The 21,358-nt window shown below is 43.0% G+C and overlaps 1 protein-coding gene across 3 annotated transcripts; it reads left to right on the top strand.

Annotated features, from left to right (window-relative positions):
* Window positions 1-613: 613 nt before the first annotated feature.
* LOC120063180 (lysine-specific demethylase 2B-like) lies at window positions 614-21,013 on the top strand. 3 transcript variants are annotated; one of them, XM_039013383.1, is made up of 10 exons: window positions 614-791; window positions 13,938-14,162; window positions 14,648-14,791; window positions 15,615-15,701; window positions 16,132-16,422; window positions 17,097-17,899; window positions 18,053-18,216; window positions 18,346-18,507; window positions 18,763-18,981; window positions 19,245-21,013. In XM_039013383.1, the coding sequence occupies exons 1-10, from the start codon at window positions 738-740 to the stop codon at window positions 19,424-19,426; spliced, it is 2,331 nt and encodes a 776-aa protein (XP_038869311.1). In that variant the 5' UTR covers window positions 614-737; the 3' UTR covers window positions 19,427-21,013. The 3 variants fall into 3 exon arrangements, with proteins under 3 accessions (XP_038869311.1, XP_038869313.1, XP_038869310.1); XM_039013385.1 differs by having other exon boundaries at window positions 16,123-16,410; XM_039013382.1 differs by having other exon boundaries at window positions 16,123-16,422.
* The last annotated feature ends 345 nt before the right edge of the window (window positions 21,014-21,358 follow it).

Below are 21,358 nucleotides of genomic sequence, written 5' to 3'. Positions count from 1 at the left end.
GCACAGATGCAAGAAATGAATTGAACAACAACAAAATAAGGTTATGGATATTATTAGAACAGACTTACAGTATAACGTTGATGATGACACACTTTTGTGAAATTGGTAATACTTTTGCAGCAATTCATTTAATTATTCCAAAGAAAGTACTCAATGTCCTACATTAGTACTTACTGGAACACCAAGAAATCACGAGATAGTCAGAGGAGCAAATGGCCTATCCGTAGACATTAAGAAAGAGCAATCAAACCCAGAGCAGCTGATGGCTTCCTGTATCTGTCACCAAGTAAAATACATCCTCAATCATTATGAAAAATATTGTCTTAGAACATGCAACCGCCCTCATCATTCCCAACGACCAGGATGTCGTACCCTTGCCCCTGTCTTCTCTAATGACCCTCGGTCTGTGCTATTCCTGACCATTCCCTGCCTACCCCCTCCAGTTCCACCACCATTTCTGACTCTGGTCGCCCTTTCTAACCAACCCTTATAACCGAATGCCATCTGTCTCTCCATTGGCTTGGCCTGTTCCCCCTGACCTTCCCAACGCATATTCATGAGGCTTCCTGCCGCCTTGTGTATGCCTATGCAGCTGCCTGTTCCTGTGTGTGAAGAGAGGGAGAGGGGGGCGACAGAGAGAGAGCGGTGAACAGAGAACAGAACAGCAGCCGGGCTGGAGGCTTCAGCCATGTCAGTTTTCTCTACAACGCTGGACAGACGATGAGAAGAGAGGAACCATGGCCTTGTCACTGAGTGCAGATGAAGAGGATTATGAATCAGAATCTGAACAGGTTAGACAACAGAACATTAACACATTGGGTTTCTAATCGGCATGCTGTTGTTTTTCTTCAAGAGGGGCTTTACTTTAGAGCTGTAATCGTGAGTAGAACGTATTTTCTCTCCCCTCACCGTCCTCTTTTTCTCTCGATCTCCGCTCACTTGGCATCATGAGCAGGAATAGGGTAGTAATTTGATTAGGGGAATGGAGGGAAAAGGGAAACATATTTTGTTTCGGTAACTAATCCACTGGGCAAGAGCTAGCTTAGCTATTTCACAGGTTTTAGACATAGGCCTTCTCCTGTCCCTGGCTATTGTATCCAGACGACTTGTGTCAGACAGACCCAAGAAAGAAAGGAATGAGCTACCCACCAAAGTAGTTCTTTGATCTCCATACTTGATTTTCTTATGTGATCCAGTATCCTAAGAGCTCAGTTTTTGTGTTTTAAATAAAACCTGAAGAGGACACAGTGAATATATACATGGTCTATCTGACTACTAGATGTTTTTGTCACACACTGATCTGTCAGATTGTGTTCTTGGTCAAGCGACTGTGATTATGGAAAATGATGGGCCATTGTGACTGGTATTTTTGTGTGAACAGTGAGGGTGTGGGAGAGTAGTGTAGGAGGCAGCATGACTACATTTGGGGCCTTTCACTCCACTTAACCTCAGGCTTGGTTTGTTACTTAAACTAAAGTAAATCGATTACATTTCCTCAGACCATGCCTGCTGTAGCTCCATTATGTCACATTCAGGTTTAGCTTGCTTTACACACATACATATTTCTTCCATGTCTCAACTATTTGGATCACTAAGAAAATACTTTATATCCTGTAAATTGTTCTCACATAAGATGATTTTCTTGACCCTCATTGCTCAAATAACTCAGGCCTCACCATGTTCTGTGCCTTTTAAAAGGGGGTTTGGGAGAGGGAACAATGAGGAGTCAGTGTTTACCCTGTATTCATTTAGCAGAGGCGCACCGCACATAAACAAAATATACATTTTCGGGACAGAAAAATGCTTTCAGTGTAAACTTGAACGACTCAAACCACACGAAGTATGTAGAAAATATCATTCTCAAAGTGTATTCACACCCCTTCACCTTTTCAGCATTTTGTTATGTTACAGCCTTATTCTAAAATGGATTACATTGTTTTTTTCCTCAACAATCTACACACAATACCCTATAATTACATAGCAAAAACAGGTTTTTAGAAATGTTAGCAAATATATAAAATCAAAAAAATGGAAATATCACGTTTACATAAGTAATCATATCCTTTACTTAGTACTTTGTTGAAGCACTTTTGGAGCGATTACAGCCTAGTCTTCTTCGGTATGACGCTACAAGCTTGGCACGCCTGTATTTGTGGAGTTTCTCCCATTCTTCTCTACAGATCCTCTCAAGCTCTTGTCAGGTTGGATGGGAGGTGTTGCTGCACAGCTAATTTCAGGTCTCTCCTGAGATGTTAGATTGGGTTCAAGTCCGGGCTCTGGCTGGGCTACTCAAGGACATTCAGAGACTTGTCCCGAAGCCACTCATGTATTGACTTGGCTGTGTGCTTAGGGTTGTTGTCCTGTTGGAAGGTTAACCTTTGCCCCAGTCTGAGGTCCTGAGCGCTCTGGAGCAGGTTTTCATCAAGGATCTCTGTACTTTGGTCCGTTCATCTTTCCCTCGATCCTGACTAGTCTCACAGTCCCTGCTGCTGAAAATCATCCCCACAGCATGATGCTGCCACCACCATGCTTCACCGTAGGGATGGTATTGGCCAGGTGATGAGGGGTGCCTGGTTTCCTCCAGACGTGACGCTTAGCATTCAGGCCAAATAGTTCAATCTTGGTTTCATCAGACCAGAGAATCTTGTTTCTCATGGTCTGAGAGTTCTTTAGGTGCCTTTTGGCAAACTCCAAGCAGGCTGTCATGTGCCTTTTTACTTTGTAGTGGCTTCCATCTGGCCACTCTACCATAAATGCCTGATTGGTGGAGTGCTGCAGAGATGGTTATCCTTCTGGAAGGTTCTCCCATCTCCACAGAGGAACTCTGGAGCTCTGTCAGAGTGACCATCGGGTTCTTGGTCACCTCCCAGACCAAGGCCTGCCCTTCTCCCCTGATTGCTCAGTTTGGCTGGGTGGCCAGCTCTAGGAAGAGTCTTGGTGGTTCCAAACTTCATCCATTTAAGAACGATGGAGGCCACCGTGTACTTGGGGACCTTCAATGCTGCAGAAATATTTTTGTACCTTTCCCCAGATCTGTGCCTCGACACAATCCTGTCTCGGAGCTTTACGGACAATTCTTTCGACCTCATGGCTTGTTTCTTTTGCTCTGACATGCACTAACAACCGTGGGACCTTTTATATAGACCGGTGTGGGTCTTTCCAAATCATGTCCAATCAATTGAATTTACCACCGGTGGACTCAATCAAGTTGTAGAAACATGTCAAGGATGATCAATGGCAACAGGATACACCTGAGCTCAATTTCTAGTCTCATAGCAAATGGTCTGAATACTTGTGTAAATAAGGTATTTGCATTTATTATTTTTATACATTTGCTAAAATGTCTAAACCTGTTTTCACTTTGTTATTATGGGGTAGTGTGTGTAGATTGAGGAAAACAACATGTATTTTAGAATAAGGCTGTAACGTAACAAATTGTGGGAAAAGTGAAGGTCTGAATACTTTACAAATGCACTGTATTTGTATGTACAATCTTTGAGAATTAGAAATCACGAAAATAAAAGCTTAACAGTCAGGGAGAATAGACATTTCTAAAAATGTTTGCATTTGTTTCATTGACTACTGATTCAAACACAACCCAGCTTCTAACTCCTTGCTCTCTCAGCTTGAATTGAAAGACAAATGCTGTTTTCCTGGGGGGATATGAGCTAGGAAGCACAATACATTAAAGGGAAATGTAAATAACATGTAACTTCATATTCATCATCTCCAGCACAACGCCAACATTAACATATGTGATGTAGTAAAAAAGATAAGAGTGACATCCAATTCCAATGACATCAACCAATTAGTAGGCAATGCCTACTTATAATTGGTTAAAATCACATGATGCCCACCGACATCATTGGAAACATTTCTCTTCCTCCATCTTTTTTAAAACACACAGAAACGCACCATTTTCACATTGGTGATTTTGGGGTGGTGCTGAAGATGATGATGAATATGAAGTAGAACAATTTTGACATTTTCCCTTTAAACACCCACTCACACAGTCATTGTTCATGAAGGAGATGATTTCAATCTTATTCTTTTGGCACAGTTGTAAAGATGTCATAGACGTTCCTCCCCTTTGTGGCGTCCTGGGGTCCACTGGAGCTAGGCAGATGGTGAACCATGTGACTTCCTACCATAGCACTGATATCCACAGTGAAACTGTGAGTCAGAGGGCCTTACTCAGATCAGGCCCCCATCTAGGCCGAGTGTTTGAGGGCCTCAAAACAAACCTACCTAACATTCCTAGCACATTAGTCAGCCAAGTTACAGTAAGTGCTGGTCAGTTGTTTTGTTTCTGTTCCTTGTCTGGAACTATTAAAGGTCAAGACTCTGTAGACAAACACATTAATCTTCGTACTTTTGACTAGATTCTGTAATATTTCATACCAGCGAGACCACTTTGGTTAAAAAGAAAAAATACTATAAAAATGTCTTAAAGTCCAAATGCAATAAAATAATTATGTTATTTTGTTTCTTGAATTAGTGGTCAAAAGGAAACAAAAATAGCTTCTTAGCCAAGAGCAATTTCTCAAGCAAGAATTTTGCTAGGACTGTCTAGCAGTGGTCTGAGTGAGGGGCCTAATTGGATGAGCCTAACAAGAGGGATCTGTAACCTGAAAACTAGCTATTATTGGCAGAGAGGAATGAAACTCTAATTAAACCTTCAGTCTAAGCCAGTGGGAGGGGGGGTCAACTAAGCTTTATGGAATTGTTGTAAGAAGGTTATACCAATGATAATTTAGCTATTTGATTTATAATTTTAATTCTCCATGATGAAAAATATATAGAATTATTTGATGAATATTATTTTGGAAAGTATTCAGACTCTGACTTTTTCCACATTTTGTTACATTAGACTTATTCTAAAATTGATTTAACAAAAATTGATTTAACAAAAATCCCTCAATCTACACACAATACCCCATAAAGCAAGAACAGGTTTTCAGACATTTTTGCAAATGTATTAAAAATTAACAGAAATGCCTTATGCAGATAAGTATTCAGACCCTTTGCTATGAGACTCAAAATTGAGCTCATGTGCATCCTGTTTCCATTGATTATCCTTCAGATTTTTCTACAACTTGATTGGAGTCCACCTGATTTGGAAAGGCACACACCTGTCTAGTTGGTACCTCAGTTGTTAGTGCATGTCAGAGCAAAAACCAAGCCATGAGGTCGAAGGAATTGTCCGTAGAGCTCAGAGACAGGATTGTGTCGAGGCACAGATCTGAGGAAGGGTACCAAAAAATGTCTGTAGCATTGAAGGTCCCCAAGAACACCGTGACCACCATCATTGTTAAATGGAAGAAGTTTGGAACCACCAAGACTCTTACTAGAGCTGGCCACCCGGCAAAACTGAGAAATCAGGGGAGAAGGGCAACACCCACCCGTAGCACGCGCTCCAGCAGGTATAGCCACCTTTCCTTCCAGTTCTCTGCTGCCAACGACTGGAACGAATTGCAAAAATCACTGAAGCTGGAGACTTATATCTCCCGTTCTAACTTTAAGCATCAGCTGTCAGAGCAGCTTACCGATCACTGTACCTGTACACAGCCAATCTGTAAATAGCACACCCAACTACCTCATCCCCATATTATTACTTACTGGGGTGCAAAAGAGCAAGAGGGTATCTCTACTTGCACATCATCATCTGCACATCTATCACTCCAGTATTAATGCTAAATTGTAATTATTTCGCCTCTATGGCCTATTTATTGCCTACCTTCCTACTCTTCTACATTTGCACACAATGTACAAAGATTTTTTTTCAATTTTTCTTTTCTATTGTGTTATTGACTGTACGTTTTGTTTACGTGTAACTCGGTGTTGTTTTTGTCGCACTGCTTTGCTTTATCTTGGCCAGGTCGCAATTGTAAATGAGAACTTGTTCTCAACTGGCCTACCTGGTTAAATAAAGGTGAAATAAAAAAAAAGGGCCTTGGTCAGGGTGGACAACAATCTCTGCAGCACTCCACCAATCAGGACATTATGGTAGAGTGGCCAGACGGAAGCCACTCATCATTAAAAGGCACGTGACAGCCCGCTTGGTGTTTGCCAAAAGGCACCTAAAGGACTCTCAGACCATGAGAAACAAGATTCTCTGGTCTGATGAAACCAATATTTAACTATTTGGCCTGAATGCCAAGTGTCACGTCTAGAGGAAACCAGGCACCGCTCATCACCTGGCCAATACCATCCCAACGGTGAAGCATGGTGGTGGCAGCATCAAGCTGTGGGGATATTTTTCAGCTGCAGGGACTGGGAGACTAGTCAGGATCGAGGGAAAGATGAACGGACCAAAGTACAGAGAGATCCTCGATGAAAACCTGCTCCAGAGCGCTCAGGACCTCAGACTGGGGCAAAGGTTAACCTTCCAACAGGACAACAACCCTAAGCACACAGCCAAGACAACGCAGAAGTGTCTTCGGGACAAGTCTCTGAATGTCCTTGAGTGGCCCAGCCACAGCCCGGACTTGAACATAATCGAACATCTCAGGAGTGACCTGAAAATAGCTCTGCAGCGACACTCCCCATCCAACCTGACAGACCTTGAGAGGATCTGCAGAGAAGAATAGGAGAAACTCTCTAAATACAGGTGTGCCAAGCTTGTAGCGTCATACCCAAGAAGACTCAAGGCTGTAATTGCTGCCAAAGGTGCTTCAACTGAGTAAAGGGTCTGAATACTTATGTAAATGTGAGATTTCAGTTTTTTATTTTTAATACATTTGCAAACATTTCTAAAATCCTGTTTTTGCTTTGTCATTATGGGGTATTGTGTGTAGATTTTGATGATGGGGGGGACAGTTTAATCAATTTTAGAATACAATGTGTAAAAAGTCAAGGGGTCTGAATACTTGTCGAAGGCACTGTATTAGCCTATATAAACACATTGAAGAACAGATTCACTACATGGAACAGATAGTCTCAAAAGGAAGTTTGTTCTGAAGTGTCTCTCCTATATCAGAGAGATATATGAAAGACCAGAAAGAATTTGTTGCAAAACAACCGACATGTTCATGAGTGTCTCATCTTTCCATAATACTTTGTGCGCCAAACCGTTCGGACTCTACAAATCAAATCAAAGTTTATTTGTCACGTGCGCCGAATACAACAGGTGTAGATCTTACAGTGAAATGCTTACTTATAGGCTCTAACCAATAGTGCAAAAAAGGTATTAGGTGAACAATAGGTAAGTAAAGTTATAAAAACAACAGTGAAAAACAGTAGCGAGGCTATATACAGTAGCGAGGCTATAAAAGTAGCGAGGCTACATACAGACAGCGGTTAGTCCGGCTGATTGAGGTAGTATGTACAGTCGTGGCCAAAAGTTTTGAGAATGACACAAATATTAATTTTCACAAAGTCTGCTGCCTCAGTTTGTATGATGGCAATTTGCATATACTCCAGAATGTTATGAAGAGTGATCAGATGAATTGCAATTAACTGCGAAGTCCCTCTTTGCCATGCAAATGAACTGAATCCCCCAAAAACATTTCCACTGCATTTCAGCCCTGCCACAAAAGGACCAGTTGACATGTCAGTGATTCTCTCGTTAACACAGGTGTGAGTGTTGATGAGGACAAGGCTGGAGATCACTCTGTCATGCTGATTGAGTTCAAATAACAGACTGGAAGCTTCAAAAGGAGGGTGGTGCTTGGAATCATTGTTCTTCCTCTGTCAACCATGGTTACCTGCAAGGAAACACGTGCCGTCATCATTGCTTTGCACAAAAAGGGGCTTCACAGGCAAGGATATTGCTGCCAGTAAGATTGCACCTAAATCAACCATTTATCGGATCATCAAAAATTTCAAGGAGAGCGGTCCCATTGTTGTGAAGAGGGCTTCAGGGCGCCCAAGAAAGTCCAGGAAGCGCCAGGACCCTCTCCTAAAGTTAATTCAGCTGCGGGATCGGGGCACCACCAGTACAGAGCTTGCTCAAGAATGGCAGCAGGCAGGTGTGAGTGCATCTGCACGCACAGTGAGGCAAAGACTTTTGGAGGATGGCCTGGTGTCAAGAAGGGCAGCAAAGAAGACACTTCCCTCCAGGAAAAGCATCAGGGACAGACTGATATTCTGCAAAAGGTACAGGGATTGGACTGCTGAGGACTTGGGTAAAGTCTTTTTCTCTGATGAATCCCGTTTCCAATTGTTTGGGGCATCCGAAAAAAAGCTTGTCCGGAGAAGACGAGGTGAGCGCTACCTTCAGTCCTGTGTCATGCCAACAGTAAAGCATCCTGAGACCATTCATGTGTGGGGTTGCTTCTCAGCCAAGGGAGTGGGCTCACTCACAATTTTGCCTAAGAACACAGCCATGAATAAAGAATGGTACCAACACATCCTCCGAGAGCAACTTCTCCCAACCATCCAGGAACAGTTTGGTGACGAACAATGCCGTTTTCAGCATGATGGAGCACCTTGCCATAAGGCAAAATTGATAACTAAGTGGCTCGCGGAACAAAACATAGATATTTTGGGTCCATGGCCAGGAAACTCCCCAGACCTTAATCCCATTGAGAACTTGTGGTCAATCCTCAAGAGGTGGATGGACAAACAAAAACCCACAAATTCTGACATACTCCAAGCATTGATTATGCAAGAATGGCCTGCCATCAGTCAGGATGTGGCCCAGATGTTAATTGCCAGGGCGGTTTGCAGAGGTCTTGAAAAAGAAGGGTCAACACTGCAAATATTGACTCTTTGCATCAACTTCATGTAATTGTCAATAAAAGCCTTTGACACTTATGAAATGCTTCTAATTATACTTCAGTATTCCATAGTAACATCTGAAAAAAATAACTAAAGACACTGAAGCAGCAAACTTTGTGGAAATTAATATTTGTGTCGTTCTCAAAACTTTTGGCCATGACTGTACATGTAGATATGGTTAAAGTGACTATGCATATATGATGAACAGAGAGTAGCAGTAGTGTAAAATAGGGGGTAGTGGGTGGCGGGACACAATGCAGATAGCCCGGTTAGCCAATGTGCGGGAGCACTGGTTGGTCGGGCCAATTGAGGTAGTATATACATATGTACATGAATGTATAGTTAAAGTGACTATGCATATATGATAAACAGAGAGTAGCAGCAGCAGCGTAAAAGACGGATTTGGGGGAGGTTGGCACACAATGCCCATCATCGTGGCAGATGTGTTGCTACCTACCCTCATCACCTGGGGGCAGCCCGTCAGGAAGTCCAGGATCCAGTTGCAGAGGGAGGTGTTTAGTCCCAGGATCCTTAGCTTAGTGATGAGCTTTGAGGGTACTATGGTGTTGAACGCTGAGCTGTAGTCAATGAATAGCATTCTCACGTAGTTGTTCCTTTGTCCTGGTTTGGAAAGGGTGTGGAGTGGAGTGCAATAGAGATTGTATCATCTGTGGATCTCTTTGGGCGGTATGCAAATTGGAGTGGGTCTAGGGTTTCTGGGATGATGGTGTTGATGTGAGCCATTACCAGCTTTTCAAAGCATTTCATGGCTACGGATGTGAATGCTACAGGTCTGTAGTCATTTAGGCAGGTTGCCTGTGTGTTCTTGGGCACAGGGACTATGGTGGTCTGCTTGAAACATGTTGGTATTACAGACTCAATCAGGGACATGTTGAACATTTCAGTGAAGACACGTGCCAGTTGGTCAGCACATGCCCGGAGCACAAGTCCTGGTAATCCGTCTAGCCCTGCAGCCTTGTGTATGTTAACCTGTTTAAAGGTCTTACTCACGTCGGCTACGGAGAGCGTGATCACACAGTCGTCCGGAACAGCCGATGCTCTCCTGCATGTCTCCGTGTTGCTTGCCTTGAAGCGAGCATAGATCACTGAACAAAAATATAAACGCAACATGTAAAGTGTTGGTCCCATGTTTTCATGAGCTGACATAAAAGATCCCAGAAATTTTCCAGATGCACAAAAAGCTTGTTTGTCTCAAATGTTGTGCACAAATTTGTTTACATCCCTGTTAGTGAGCATTTCTCCTTTGCCAAGATAATCCATCCATCTAACAGGTGTGGCATCTCAAGAAGCTAATTAAACAACATTATCATTACACAGGTGCACCTTATGCAGGGGACAATTATAGGCCCCTCTAAAATGTGCGTTGTTTGAGGGAGTGTGCGACCGTCCTTGCATCCGCAGACCACACGTATGGCGTTGTGTGGGCGAGCAGTTTGCTGATGTCAACGTTGTCAACAGTGCCCCATGGTGGGGTTATGGTATGTGCAGGCATAAGCTACGGACAATGAACACAATTGCATCTTATCAATGGCAATTTGAATGCACAGAGATACTGTGATGAGGTCCTGAGGCCCATCTGTGACCAACTGATGCATATCTGTATTCCCAGTCATGTGAAATGCATAAATTAGGCCCTAATGAATTTATTTCAATTATTTGTTTTCTTTATATGAACTGTAACTCAGTAAAATCGTTGAAATTGTTGCATGTTGCGTTTTTATTTGGTGTGTGTACAGTCGGAAGTTTACATACACCTTAGCCAAATACATTTAAACTCAGTTTTTCACAATTCCTGACATTTAATCCTAGTACAAATTCCCTCTCTCAGGTCAGTTAGGATCACCACTTTATTTTAAGAATGTGAAATGTCAGAATAATAGTAGAGAGAATTATTTATTTCAGCTTTTATTTCTTTCATCACATTCCCAGTGGTTCAGAAGTTTACATGCACTCAATTAGTATTTAGTAGCATTGCCTTTAAATTGTTTAACTTGGGTCAAACGTTTCGGTTAGCCTTCCACAAGCTTCCCACAATAAGTTGGGTGAATTTTGGCCCATTCCTCCTGACAGAGCTGGTGTAACTGAGTCAGGTTTGTAGGCCTCCTTGCTCGCACACGCTTTTTCAGTTCTGCCAACACGTTTTCTATAGGATTGAGGTCAGGGCTTTGAGATGGCCACTCCAATAAGGACTTTGTTGTCCTTAAGCTTTAACTTCCTGACTGATGTCTTGATGTTGCTTCAATATATCCACATCATTTTGCTTTCCTCATGATGTCATCTATTGTGAAGTGCACCAGTCCCTCCGAATCTGGGTTTAGCGGATGCCAGGAGAACGCTACCGGCCCGACTGCATAATGTCAACTGTAAAGTTTGGTGGAGGAATAATGGTCTGGGGCTGTTTTTTCATGGTTCCTGCTAGACCCCTTAGTTCCAGTGAAGGGAAATCTTAACACTACAGCATACAATGACATTCTAAACAATTTTGTGCTTCCAACATCTAGTGGAAAGCCTTCCCAGAAGAGTGGAGGCTGTTCTAGCAGCAAAGGGTGGCCCAACTTCATATTAACGCCCATGATTTTGGAATGAGATGTTCGACAAGCAGGTGTCCACATACCTTTGGCAATTGTGTGTGTGTGTCATAAACACAGCAAAATCACGTTGGATTGCATTAGGTCATTAAAGATTAAAGATAAAAGATTACACTTGTGTTTCTTGGAAGAGGGTCGAATGAGAAGGAGAATAACTTGGCTCAGTGAATACCAGTTCCCCTGACTCATGGATGTGTCATCCAGAGAGGATCACTCGTCATTTAGCCACACTGTTTGCTGCTTTCTCTTGTAATTTAGATGTTTTACATAACATGGCTTATATAGACTATACTCACCCACTTGTTAGGTAAGTACTCATTTTATTTGTTTTAACCAACACAAACTAATGCCCCCTTGGTCGAACAGAATTGTGAAGAACGTTGTTTATTTACATCAAACACAGAAGACTTTGTCAAGCATTTTGTCATGCTGACGCTGTTGCACACATCGCTTGAATATTTGGAGTAAGAGAGTATCAGATACTTTACTCAAGGACTCTGTCAGGGTGAAGATGAGGGTGTCCCGGGGGAAAAGAGGTCATGCAGCACACATGGGATTCTAGTGGGCCTACACGTTGATCCTGTGGGTCTATTAGTGCCGTTTGATGTTAAGGATCTGTTGTGTTGGATACCATTTTGTAGAGTTCTGCTCAAAGGTCTCAAATGATCTGTTCTAGGAAGTTCAACAGTTCAAGACAATGCCAGGAAAATGTTGCAATCACACTTGAATGTTGTGCAATCCTGATAGTCACAGCGTTTTTCTGATGTCTTCACATACACTTATTGGTCAATCCTATTTATTCTGAAAAGCATTGTAGTCTGTGTTTCCCAATCCCTGTTCGATGTTGTGTCGTCAACAACGGTATACGTTTGAGAATCTGTTTGGATCTGGAAATATGCTTGAGGATGGCCAAAGATGAAATGTCATCAAAACAACTCTCTCTCCAAACCTGAAGAAAAGCTTCCTGATAAAGAATGTTCTTGTGGTATGTCTCCCGTCCCCGGTGAAATGTTATTTTGGTATTCATGAAGGAACACTTTGTTCTCAATGACCCCGTTGTAGTGTTTTTGTTTGTTTTTCTCTCTCTCTTTAAGCCCTCAGCAAGAATTCCATCTGCTTTTATAAAACGGAGGTTTTTGTCCTTATTAGCCAGGATAGTCCAGGAGGATGATTATGTAAGGGCTGTGACGTGTTTAGTTCAGGGGTGGAAGGTTTTCACTGTTGTGGATTCATCCTTAATTGAGGAGCATTGCTAGGTGGTAAGATGTTTTCGGTGAACCTGTGTGTGTTGCTGTCTTGTGATTCATGTTTATTTTCATTGATGGACTTACTGGCTAATACAGTGGCAGATATTCTTGGGCCATAAATACACATGCATGCAGTGTTGACATGTGTGCTTAAGCCTAACAGGAGTGTGATAGCCTTCTGATTTTGCAGTGCTTGATAATAGATTGTGGTTGTTTTGGATTTCTGCAGTCAACTGTCCTCCCACCCCTCCCTGTGCCTTGAAGTTCTTGTTACTGAGCTTGTGCTATTTCATTATTTGTGTTCTCTAATTGAAAAGCATTGATTATGTCATCAAGAGTCATGTTCTGTATGTTCAACAGAATATATTTCCTCCAAACCTCTAGATAAAAACTGATTTGGTGTCTATTGATTTTAAAGCTGTCGTATTTGACACCATGCAATTGGTAGGTTGTTTAAACGTTGTATAGGCCTTATAGATGAGCTGTGCTGGTCACTGATGTCCTTTGCAGGAGATAGTAGGCAGGACACCATGCTCGACTGGGACTGCGGGCTCTTTGTGACAACCTGCAGATTCTACTTGAGGTGTATTTTTATTCAGTTTAGTTTCCCTTCAGGGATCACTATAGGTCCATATCCACCACTCCCGATGCTATAGCCTGCCAGGGAAGGAGAATGGTCCTTTCTTAGGATCTACCTGCTCTTTCACTCATCGATCCCACAACAAAGTGTTTTTAGTGCCAGTAAGAATAGCCACCAGGGGAATGAATAACCCAATCTACAACACATTCATCTCTAACTTTTTTCCCAGCATATCTCCCATGGCCTCCAGATTTGTACTTTACTGCTGCAAGAGGAGTCGTGAAAATGATCGATTTCAAAATAATCCGACTCCCCCCCACCCCCTCCCGTTAAAGTACAGTATGTCTCTGCTAGTTTCCACCTTCTCTCATTATTCTATTCAAATGGTTAGGAAAAGCAGGGGGACTGTGTTTCCAAGGAAACACTCGCCTCTGCAGCACAAAAATTCATCTCAGTAATTGCATAGGGAATCTCTCATTTGGATGGTTTTATTGTTCTGGTGGCTCTAGGCTTGGGTGAAGAGCATTGGGAGAATCTTTTTTGTTGGGGGGGACAAACGCTGATTTACAGATTTGGCATTGTCATTTAGAAACGTTTGTGGCTTACAGCCGGTGGCCTCTGCACTACTGTCTCACTAGCTTTATGAATGTCAGAATTAGACCATACAGTACTAGATGTTTTGTGTTCAGTAATGAAGTCGAAGGTAGTTTACTGTCTTAGGCAACAGTGTCCATTAAATTGCCCACCTCAACTTGAATTGTATCATTTTTCTCTCTGCAGCAGCATGCAGCCAACCGGCCAAAGCCCAAGATGGGGACGTCAGCAGCGGTCAAGCTGCCGTCCAATCGCAGTGCGTCTGGCGCCAGACGCAGGAGAACACGCTGCCGAAAGTGTGAGGCGTGCCTCCGAACCGAGTGTGGAGACTGTCACTTCTGTAAAGACATGAAGAAGTTTGGAGGACCAGGGCGCATGAAGCAGTCCTGTATCATGAGGCAGTGCATTGCAGTGAGTAAAGCCAAAGAAACCACACAGGCTTTTCATTATCCATACTATTTAGCAGAGAGTTCAGTTAGCCAATATTGTCTTATTCAATGATGCAGTGCTGTGCCACATGCAAGACTGTGCATTTGACATACAAACCATAATGATAGGTTCAGGGTGTAAAACAAGGGTCAGCGTAAGACAACCAACCAGAAGTACAATGATACAGAGCGAGACAACAGGAAGTGAGTGCTAACATTTTTATTTGGCACAGTATGACTCATTCATGTGTCTATGGTCTCTAGATTCTGTTGAGTCCAATCAGTGGATATTTGTCTACGGCTTGGCGTCGTCGCCAATGTCTGTTAATGATTCTCCTAAAACAGGAAACATAGAATGACCAGTTGCAACTTATGAACACCCTTTCTGAATTCTATTGCACACTGGCATAGTAGACCCAATGTGTCTGACTCAATGAGTTTCACTGAATGTGTGTTTGTCCCTTGCAGCCTGTCCTGCCCCACACGGCTGTGTGTGTTGTGTGTGGAGAAGCAGGTAAGGAGGACTCCCTGGAGGAAGAGGAGGACAAGTTCAACATCATGCTCATGGAGTGCTCCATCTGCAGTGAGATTGTTCACCCCAACTGCTTAAAGGTGAGCTAGGATGAGCATGTCAAGTCATGACTGAACACGAGGCCAAGCCTCCACTTGATGAGTTTGATGACTCATCATTTGTGTGAGTGAGATTCACCTGAATGTTTTATATGCTTTGTGACTGAAATGAGGGCAATACTATATCCTGGAATGTTTGCTGCTGTACCAGTGGTAGGTGATTCACTGTGTTTGACTTTCAGACAGTTTTACAAGGCAGCTTGAGGCGTTGGTGTGGTGGGGACTTCCTGTTGTTGTTTGACACTGACTGAACCAGCTCATCAATTTCCTTCCTCCAGATTGACTTACAGAAGGCTAATATAGTCTCTGGGAAGGAGAAGTGTCCAGCTGAAATCACATGGCATAAGAATACAACTTTGCAGTGTTGTTGACATTGCCAGGTCGAGCCGGATGCAAATAAAATGCAAAGTGACTCATGCACTCTTAGGAACCATTCTGCCAAACCATAGCATGATCTTGCTCAAACCTGTTCTAATGAAGGGAAGTTGTGACTGCCTTTGGTATTCCATGCACATAATACTCTAAGTGATAGGTAAAGTATTCCTGAAGAATATACATTTTTCATTTTGATAATAGGAATTTGTGTGAAGGTCTTTATATCAGATGTTGGAGGTTGTCGGTTGTCCAGAGATTCTCACTTTAATTGTCTGAGGAAAAAATGACTTGTTTTTCACCGCCTCACATTAAGTGGACACGGTCATGCTTTCAGTTCCCGCTTTCTCTCTGTGGTGAAAACATTGTACTTTAGTCTTGACTCCCTGTCTGCCCTTCTTGTCAACTAGCTCTTTTACTTCATGGTTTTCAGGTTAAAGATGCATCTGGCGTGGTGAATGATGAACTACCCAACTGTTGGGAATGTCCCAAATGCAACTCAGCTGGGAAAACAGGAAAAGTGAGTACCTATATGAATTCATCATTTATCCTCAAGTATATGCAGAAATATAAAATGTACATGTTACTGCGTATATTACTGATTTCAGTTGCCACAACATATTTTGTAGTCTGGTGTTGGATTTGCATTAACTTAATAAACAGGGCTGTGAACTTTGGAAAACATTCCCCAAAGAGTTAAATTCTTTCAAGTCTGAGGTATTTCATAATGCATTTACTTTGTGGTTTTTACTTCCTGTTCATTTACTTACTGTGCTACTTACCAATTCCCTTTCTGTTACAGGGGAAACCAACACCTAATTCTCTAGAAGTGGTAGTCACAGTCTATCTAGTTTAACTCTTGTGAAACAGTAGCTCAGTTTGTTGACAACGTTGTGATAAGCAAAAGGTATAAAGTTCTCTCCTGTTTTTTCCTCCTTTTGGTCTGCAAGCAAAAAAGGGGACCAGGGTTCAAGTACGCGTCCAACCTCCCTGGCTCTCTGCTGAGGGAGCAGAAGGCGGTCAAGGAGGAGGGCGAGTCCACCTCTACGTCTACAGTCAAGAGGAAGCCTGAGAGGGATGAGACTCCCAGACACAGACCTGAGGAATGGGAGCCCCTTCACAGACAACCCCCTGTCCTGTCCCCCAGCACCCTGCCTCGGCCCAGACCTGAGGACAAACTGAGGAAGAAGAGAAAGCTCTTCGACGATGACTACGAAGAGGACTTTGATGTGAGGAAGAAGGTAGAGATACTCCGATTTCATCATGTGGTTTGTGTTTGTTAGTACACTGCTCAAAAAAATAAAGGGAACACTTCTCCACGTCTCCTGATGTACTGGCCTGTCTCCTGGTAGCGCCTCCATGCTCTGGACACTACGCTGACAGACACAGCAAACCTTCTTGCCACAGATCGCATTGATGTGCCATCCTGGATGAGCTGCACTACCTGAGCCACTTGTGTGGGTTGTAGACTCCATCTCATGCTACCACTAGAGTGAAAGCACCGCCAGCATTCAAAAGTGACCAAAACATCAGCCAGGAAGCATAGGAACTGAGAAGTGGTCTGTGGTCACCACCTGCAGAACCACTCCTTTATTGGGGGTGTCTTGCTAATTGCCTATAATTTCCACCTTTTGTCTATTCCATTTGCACAACAGCATGTGGAATTTATTGTCAATCAGTGTTGCTTCCTAAGTGGACAGTTTGATTTCACAGAAGTGTGATTGACTTGGAGTTACATTGTGTTGTTTAAGTGTTTCCTTTATTTTTTTGAGCAGTGTATAACATTACACTCTCACTATGGGTGGCAATTTTCATGCTATGCCAAGCAACTCCTTTTGTTAAATGTCTGGATGCTATGTGCTCTGGTATACATAGTTGAACATACTCTCTAACTAAACCTTCCTATCTCCCACAGGGAAAGTCAGATGGACATCTGTTCATTAATCAGATCAAGACTGAAGAGGAGGAGGAGGTAGATGAAGAGGAGAAGGCCTCTCTGTACCGGCGAGGCCTGGAGAGGAGAGGGCGTTTAAGAGATACCGAGGAGGAGGCAGAGGACGGGGATGACGAGGACACAAAGACAAGCCTGCCCAGGCCTCCTCTCAAAACTTCTGTTCTAGACAGTGACCAGTCTCACTGCAGCTCTCCATGGGCTGGCCCCAGTAGCGAGGGGGGCAGTGAACCCCAGGAGAAGGGCCCACGTCCCAAAGCGTGCCGCAAACGCCGATTACCAAACAAAGAGCTGAGCAAAGAGCTGAGCAAAGCACTGAACCAGGAGATCCAGAAGACCGAGGACTGCCTTGCCAATGAGAACCGCCAGCCCCTGAAGGTGGAGCCAGAGAGTGAGAATGAAGAGCCAAAGAGGAGCTTCCGCAATGGCAGTGACCTAGGAGGGGAGCGGCCACACCTCTGGACCAAGGAAATTAACGGCACTCCCTGGGAGCTGCGCCACTTCTACCCCAGCCAAATCACCCCTCTGGGCTTCAACAGGAGCTCCCCTGGCACCCGGCCCCTGCCCCCACGCTCCCCACCCAAGTGTGTCCAAATGGAGCGCCACGTCATCCGGCCGCCCCCCATCAGCCCCCCACCGGATAGACTGCCCCTGGTGGACGGGAAAACCCACGCGGTGCAGCGAGAGGTCTGGGTGAAGATCTTCGGACACGTCACACACAAGGAGCTGTGTGTCTGCATGCGTGTCTGCAAGACATGGAACCGATGGTAAGAGCTCCATTCTACTCAAACTGTGTTACTTCACATCGCAGGCCTTTTAAAAACATAAACACTTGGTATATTTGAATCTAGGTATCTAAAACCTTCATCTGTCCATTACAAATAGTGAGTGTGTGTCTCCATTGTCTCTATCTCTGACAGGTGCTGTGATAAAAGACTGTGGACCATAATTGATCTGAACCGCTGTAAATCTATCACTCCCCTTATGCTGAGTGGCATCATCCGCAGACAGCCCCTCTCACTGGACCTCAGCTGGACCAACATCTCCAAGAAGCAACTAAGCTGGCTTATAAACCGTTTACCGGGTATGTACCATGGCCATGTCACACTGATCTATGGGAGCGAAATATGGTTTGGGTCGAGATTAGAGACTGTCCACCCCTCTCTGTCTCGGCGTTGAAACTCTTCTGACGTTACTCCACTCTGTCCTGCAGGTCTGCGGGTGTTGCTGCTCTCAGGTTGCTCATGGGTGGCTGTGTCTGCCCTCTGCACCTCTAGCTGCCCTCTGCTGCGCACCCTTGATGTGCAGTGGGTGGAGGGGCTCAAAGATGCCCAGATGAGGGACCTGCTCTCGCCTCCGACCGACAACAGACCAGGTAACCACCGGCAACAGGAGGGGGGAGTTATATGAAATTGACCCGGCTACCTTATAACCACCCCCTGGTGGTTATCCTGGGTGTGACAGGACTGTGTGGCTCCTCTTTTTAAAACCCATTAGGAAGAAAATGTGAGGGGATCTTTAGATAGTTCACATGTGTTTATTAAAAGGACCAAAATGAAGGCCATTACTTGCCATGTTTGACTGCGAGACAGGAAATCACTCATATTTTATTCCTCCTCTCCACCCTCAGGCCAGTTGGACAACCGTTGTAAGCTGAGGAACGTTGTGGACTTGCGTCTGGCCGGACTGGACATCACAGACGCCTCTCTGCGTCTGATTATCAGACATATGCCGGTACTTTCACAACTGGACCTGAGCTACTGCAACCACGTCAACGACCAGTCGGTCAACCTGCTGACGGCCGCAGGGACCACAACCAGAGACTCCCTCACAGAGATCAACCTGTCAGGTAGGAACCCTCAGCCAGTCAGTATGAGCAATGGGGGCGAAGACAACAGCACAGAGGATGTTTTTAGTTACTCTGCTATTTCCCTTTTTATAATGTCTGTTAATATTAGAGGGTATACAAAAGGTATTTATTCTTAAACTGTTATCTCGATTTTATATTAAGAGTTTAACTGTAGTCTTTGTTGCATTTTAGCGTACATAATATTCAATCCGGCTCTGTACACGTTTCCTCATGCCTGGCTCTGTTTTTGTCTCCGCCTCCAGTTTGTAATAGGGTGACAGACCATTCCCTTACCTTCTTCAAGCGCTGTGGGAGCATCTGTCACATTGACCTACGCTACTGCAAACAGGTGACCAAGACGGCCTGTGAACAGTTCATAGCAGAGATGTCCGTGAGTGTACAGTTTGGCCTCAAAGAGGACAAATTACTGCAGAAACTCGGCTAGTTCATTGAGGGACACTTACACGGGCCAAAAATGTACACAACATAAGAACTACCTTTTGCACTAAATGGAGCAAGACAAGGTTTCCCCATCAAGCCTGGACTGGTTGGTTTTGTATGTTTATTTCCTCTTCATGGAGAATATACCGTGTTAGATTTCTGAACGAACAATGTCACATGAGTTGATGAGAGAAGCAGAGGTGTGTTATTGGACTGGGCAGATTTTTGCATCGATCTTTCTGGATGTTGTAGAATCCTTGTACTGAAAGGGGAAGATGTAAAGCTACTGGACAGAAGGAGATGGTGAAGGAAAACATCCTGCGTGAGTGTTTCTTTTTGTGTTTGTAAAAAAATATATATTTTAAAGGTTTGTTATATTGAATTTGTTGGGGAATTTTTCTATTATTTAGGTTTGTTTTATACAACAATTCATGCATTGGGCAAAACATTTTTAAGTTAGTGAAAGTTTATGTATGCAGTACCAGATACACTCCAGATTTCAACCTAATGAACAGACCCCAGATGACATGTCATAGAACTGAATATTGACCTACAGTTCCTTTATATCATTTTGCCTTGACACCGATGGTAATATATATTTTTGGATGCTGTGTTTTACCTGATATGTGCCAATTTCTGAAGTTGACATTACAGTTTAACGGTAGTTACTGACTTGGACTGGATTTACTTTACATAAAACATGGAAATAAGACCATGATAAAATACATGTTATAAAAGTCTAAAGCTGCAAAATGTAACTTTTGGGGTGACCTGACCAATTTCACATAGAAATGTGAGTTATAGACCTGTCATTGAAAGCAAGTCTAAGAAGCGGTAGAGTTCAGTTCTTTCTATGCTTCCCGTTCTTAAGTTTTGTTTTTGTCTTTTGCTTTCGGTTTTGTGCACCAGCCTTAAACAGCTGAAAATACAATATTTTTGGTTATGGAAAATATATTTCACAGTGGTTTAGATGGTATTCTAGACTATACTTGCTTATTTTGTCACAAACTAAAATTTGTGTGAACTATTAGAATTTTTGCAACCAGGAAATGGCGGGGCGATTTCTGCATCTTTAAATAAATGTTGCACAAGTGATTAAATTAATACAGCTTGAAATTAAACAGTCAATCAATATTGACATAAGGAAAGTTAGTCAAATGTATTTTTAAATCTCTGTGATACATTTTGAAATTTGTTTGAAACAGGAAAATGCAATCTCGTGTTTAACATGTTTTAGCAAGAGCCCATAATGTGAGTGTGTAAAGTAATTGAATCATTTTTCACCCATGCATACAATAAGTGGCCTCCAGACTTGGTGTGCAGTAAGTTTCTTTTGAAAGAGCATTTGCTCATCCAATCATTAATTCCAAGATTGACAGATCTACTCATTGTTTTAAATTTTCTTTATTTATATTTGAGTAATCATCCATAATCATATCTGTGGTTTTGTGCAAATAATATAATTGTCATTATTTATGTGTTGTGATTGTGGCATACAATGTCAAGTGAATGCTATTGGCCACACAGATGCACATGATGTAGTTTTATATTTGTAATGATTGTCATTAAAAGTATATTTCTCTGTATAAAATCTGACTTTTCATACTATGACATTTTTGACCCTCAGTTGTGACCTTTTTGATAGGGCACAGCAGAGTATTTCCTAAATGCCAGGGTCACTGGTGACCTCGGGTGGCTTCGCTTTCAATAAGCAGGAAATAACATTGGCATGTGGACATTTTTGGAACCCCCTCACCCAACTCTGAGATCATGTATCAACCATGCTTGTATTTTTCCATTCAGCATTTGTCACATGGAAGCTGCTCTCTGCAGCTGTCTTCTCCTAGGCAACGGAATAATCTAGCACTCAACACTAGTTCACCCTACAGGATTGCATTAATTTTCCCATTTATCAAATTGTTAATTGCATTTTTCA

This window comes from Salvelinus namaycush, chromosome 18 (assembly GCF_016432855.1).
Source record: "Salvelinus namaycush isolate Seneca chromosome 18, SaNama_1.0, whole genome shotgun sequence".
Lineage (NCBI taxonomy): Eukaryota > Metazoa > Chordata > Actinopteri > Salmoniformes > Salmonidae > Salvelinus > Salvelinus namaycush.
Note: the sequence above shows the minus strand (reverse complement) of the source record. Positions and strands in the feature narration are given on the sequence as shown.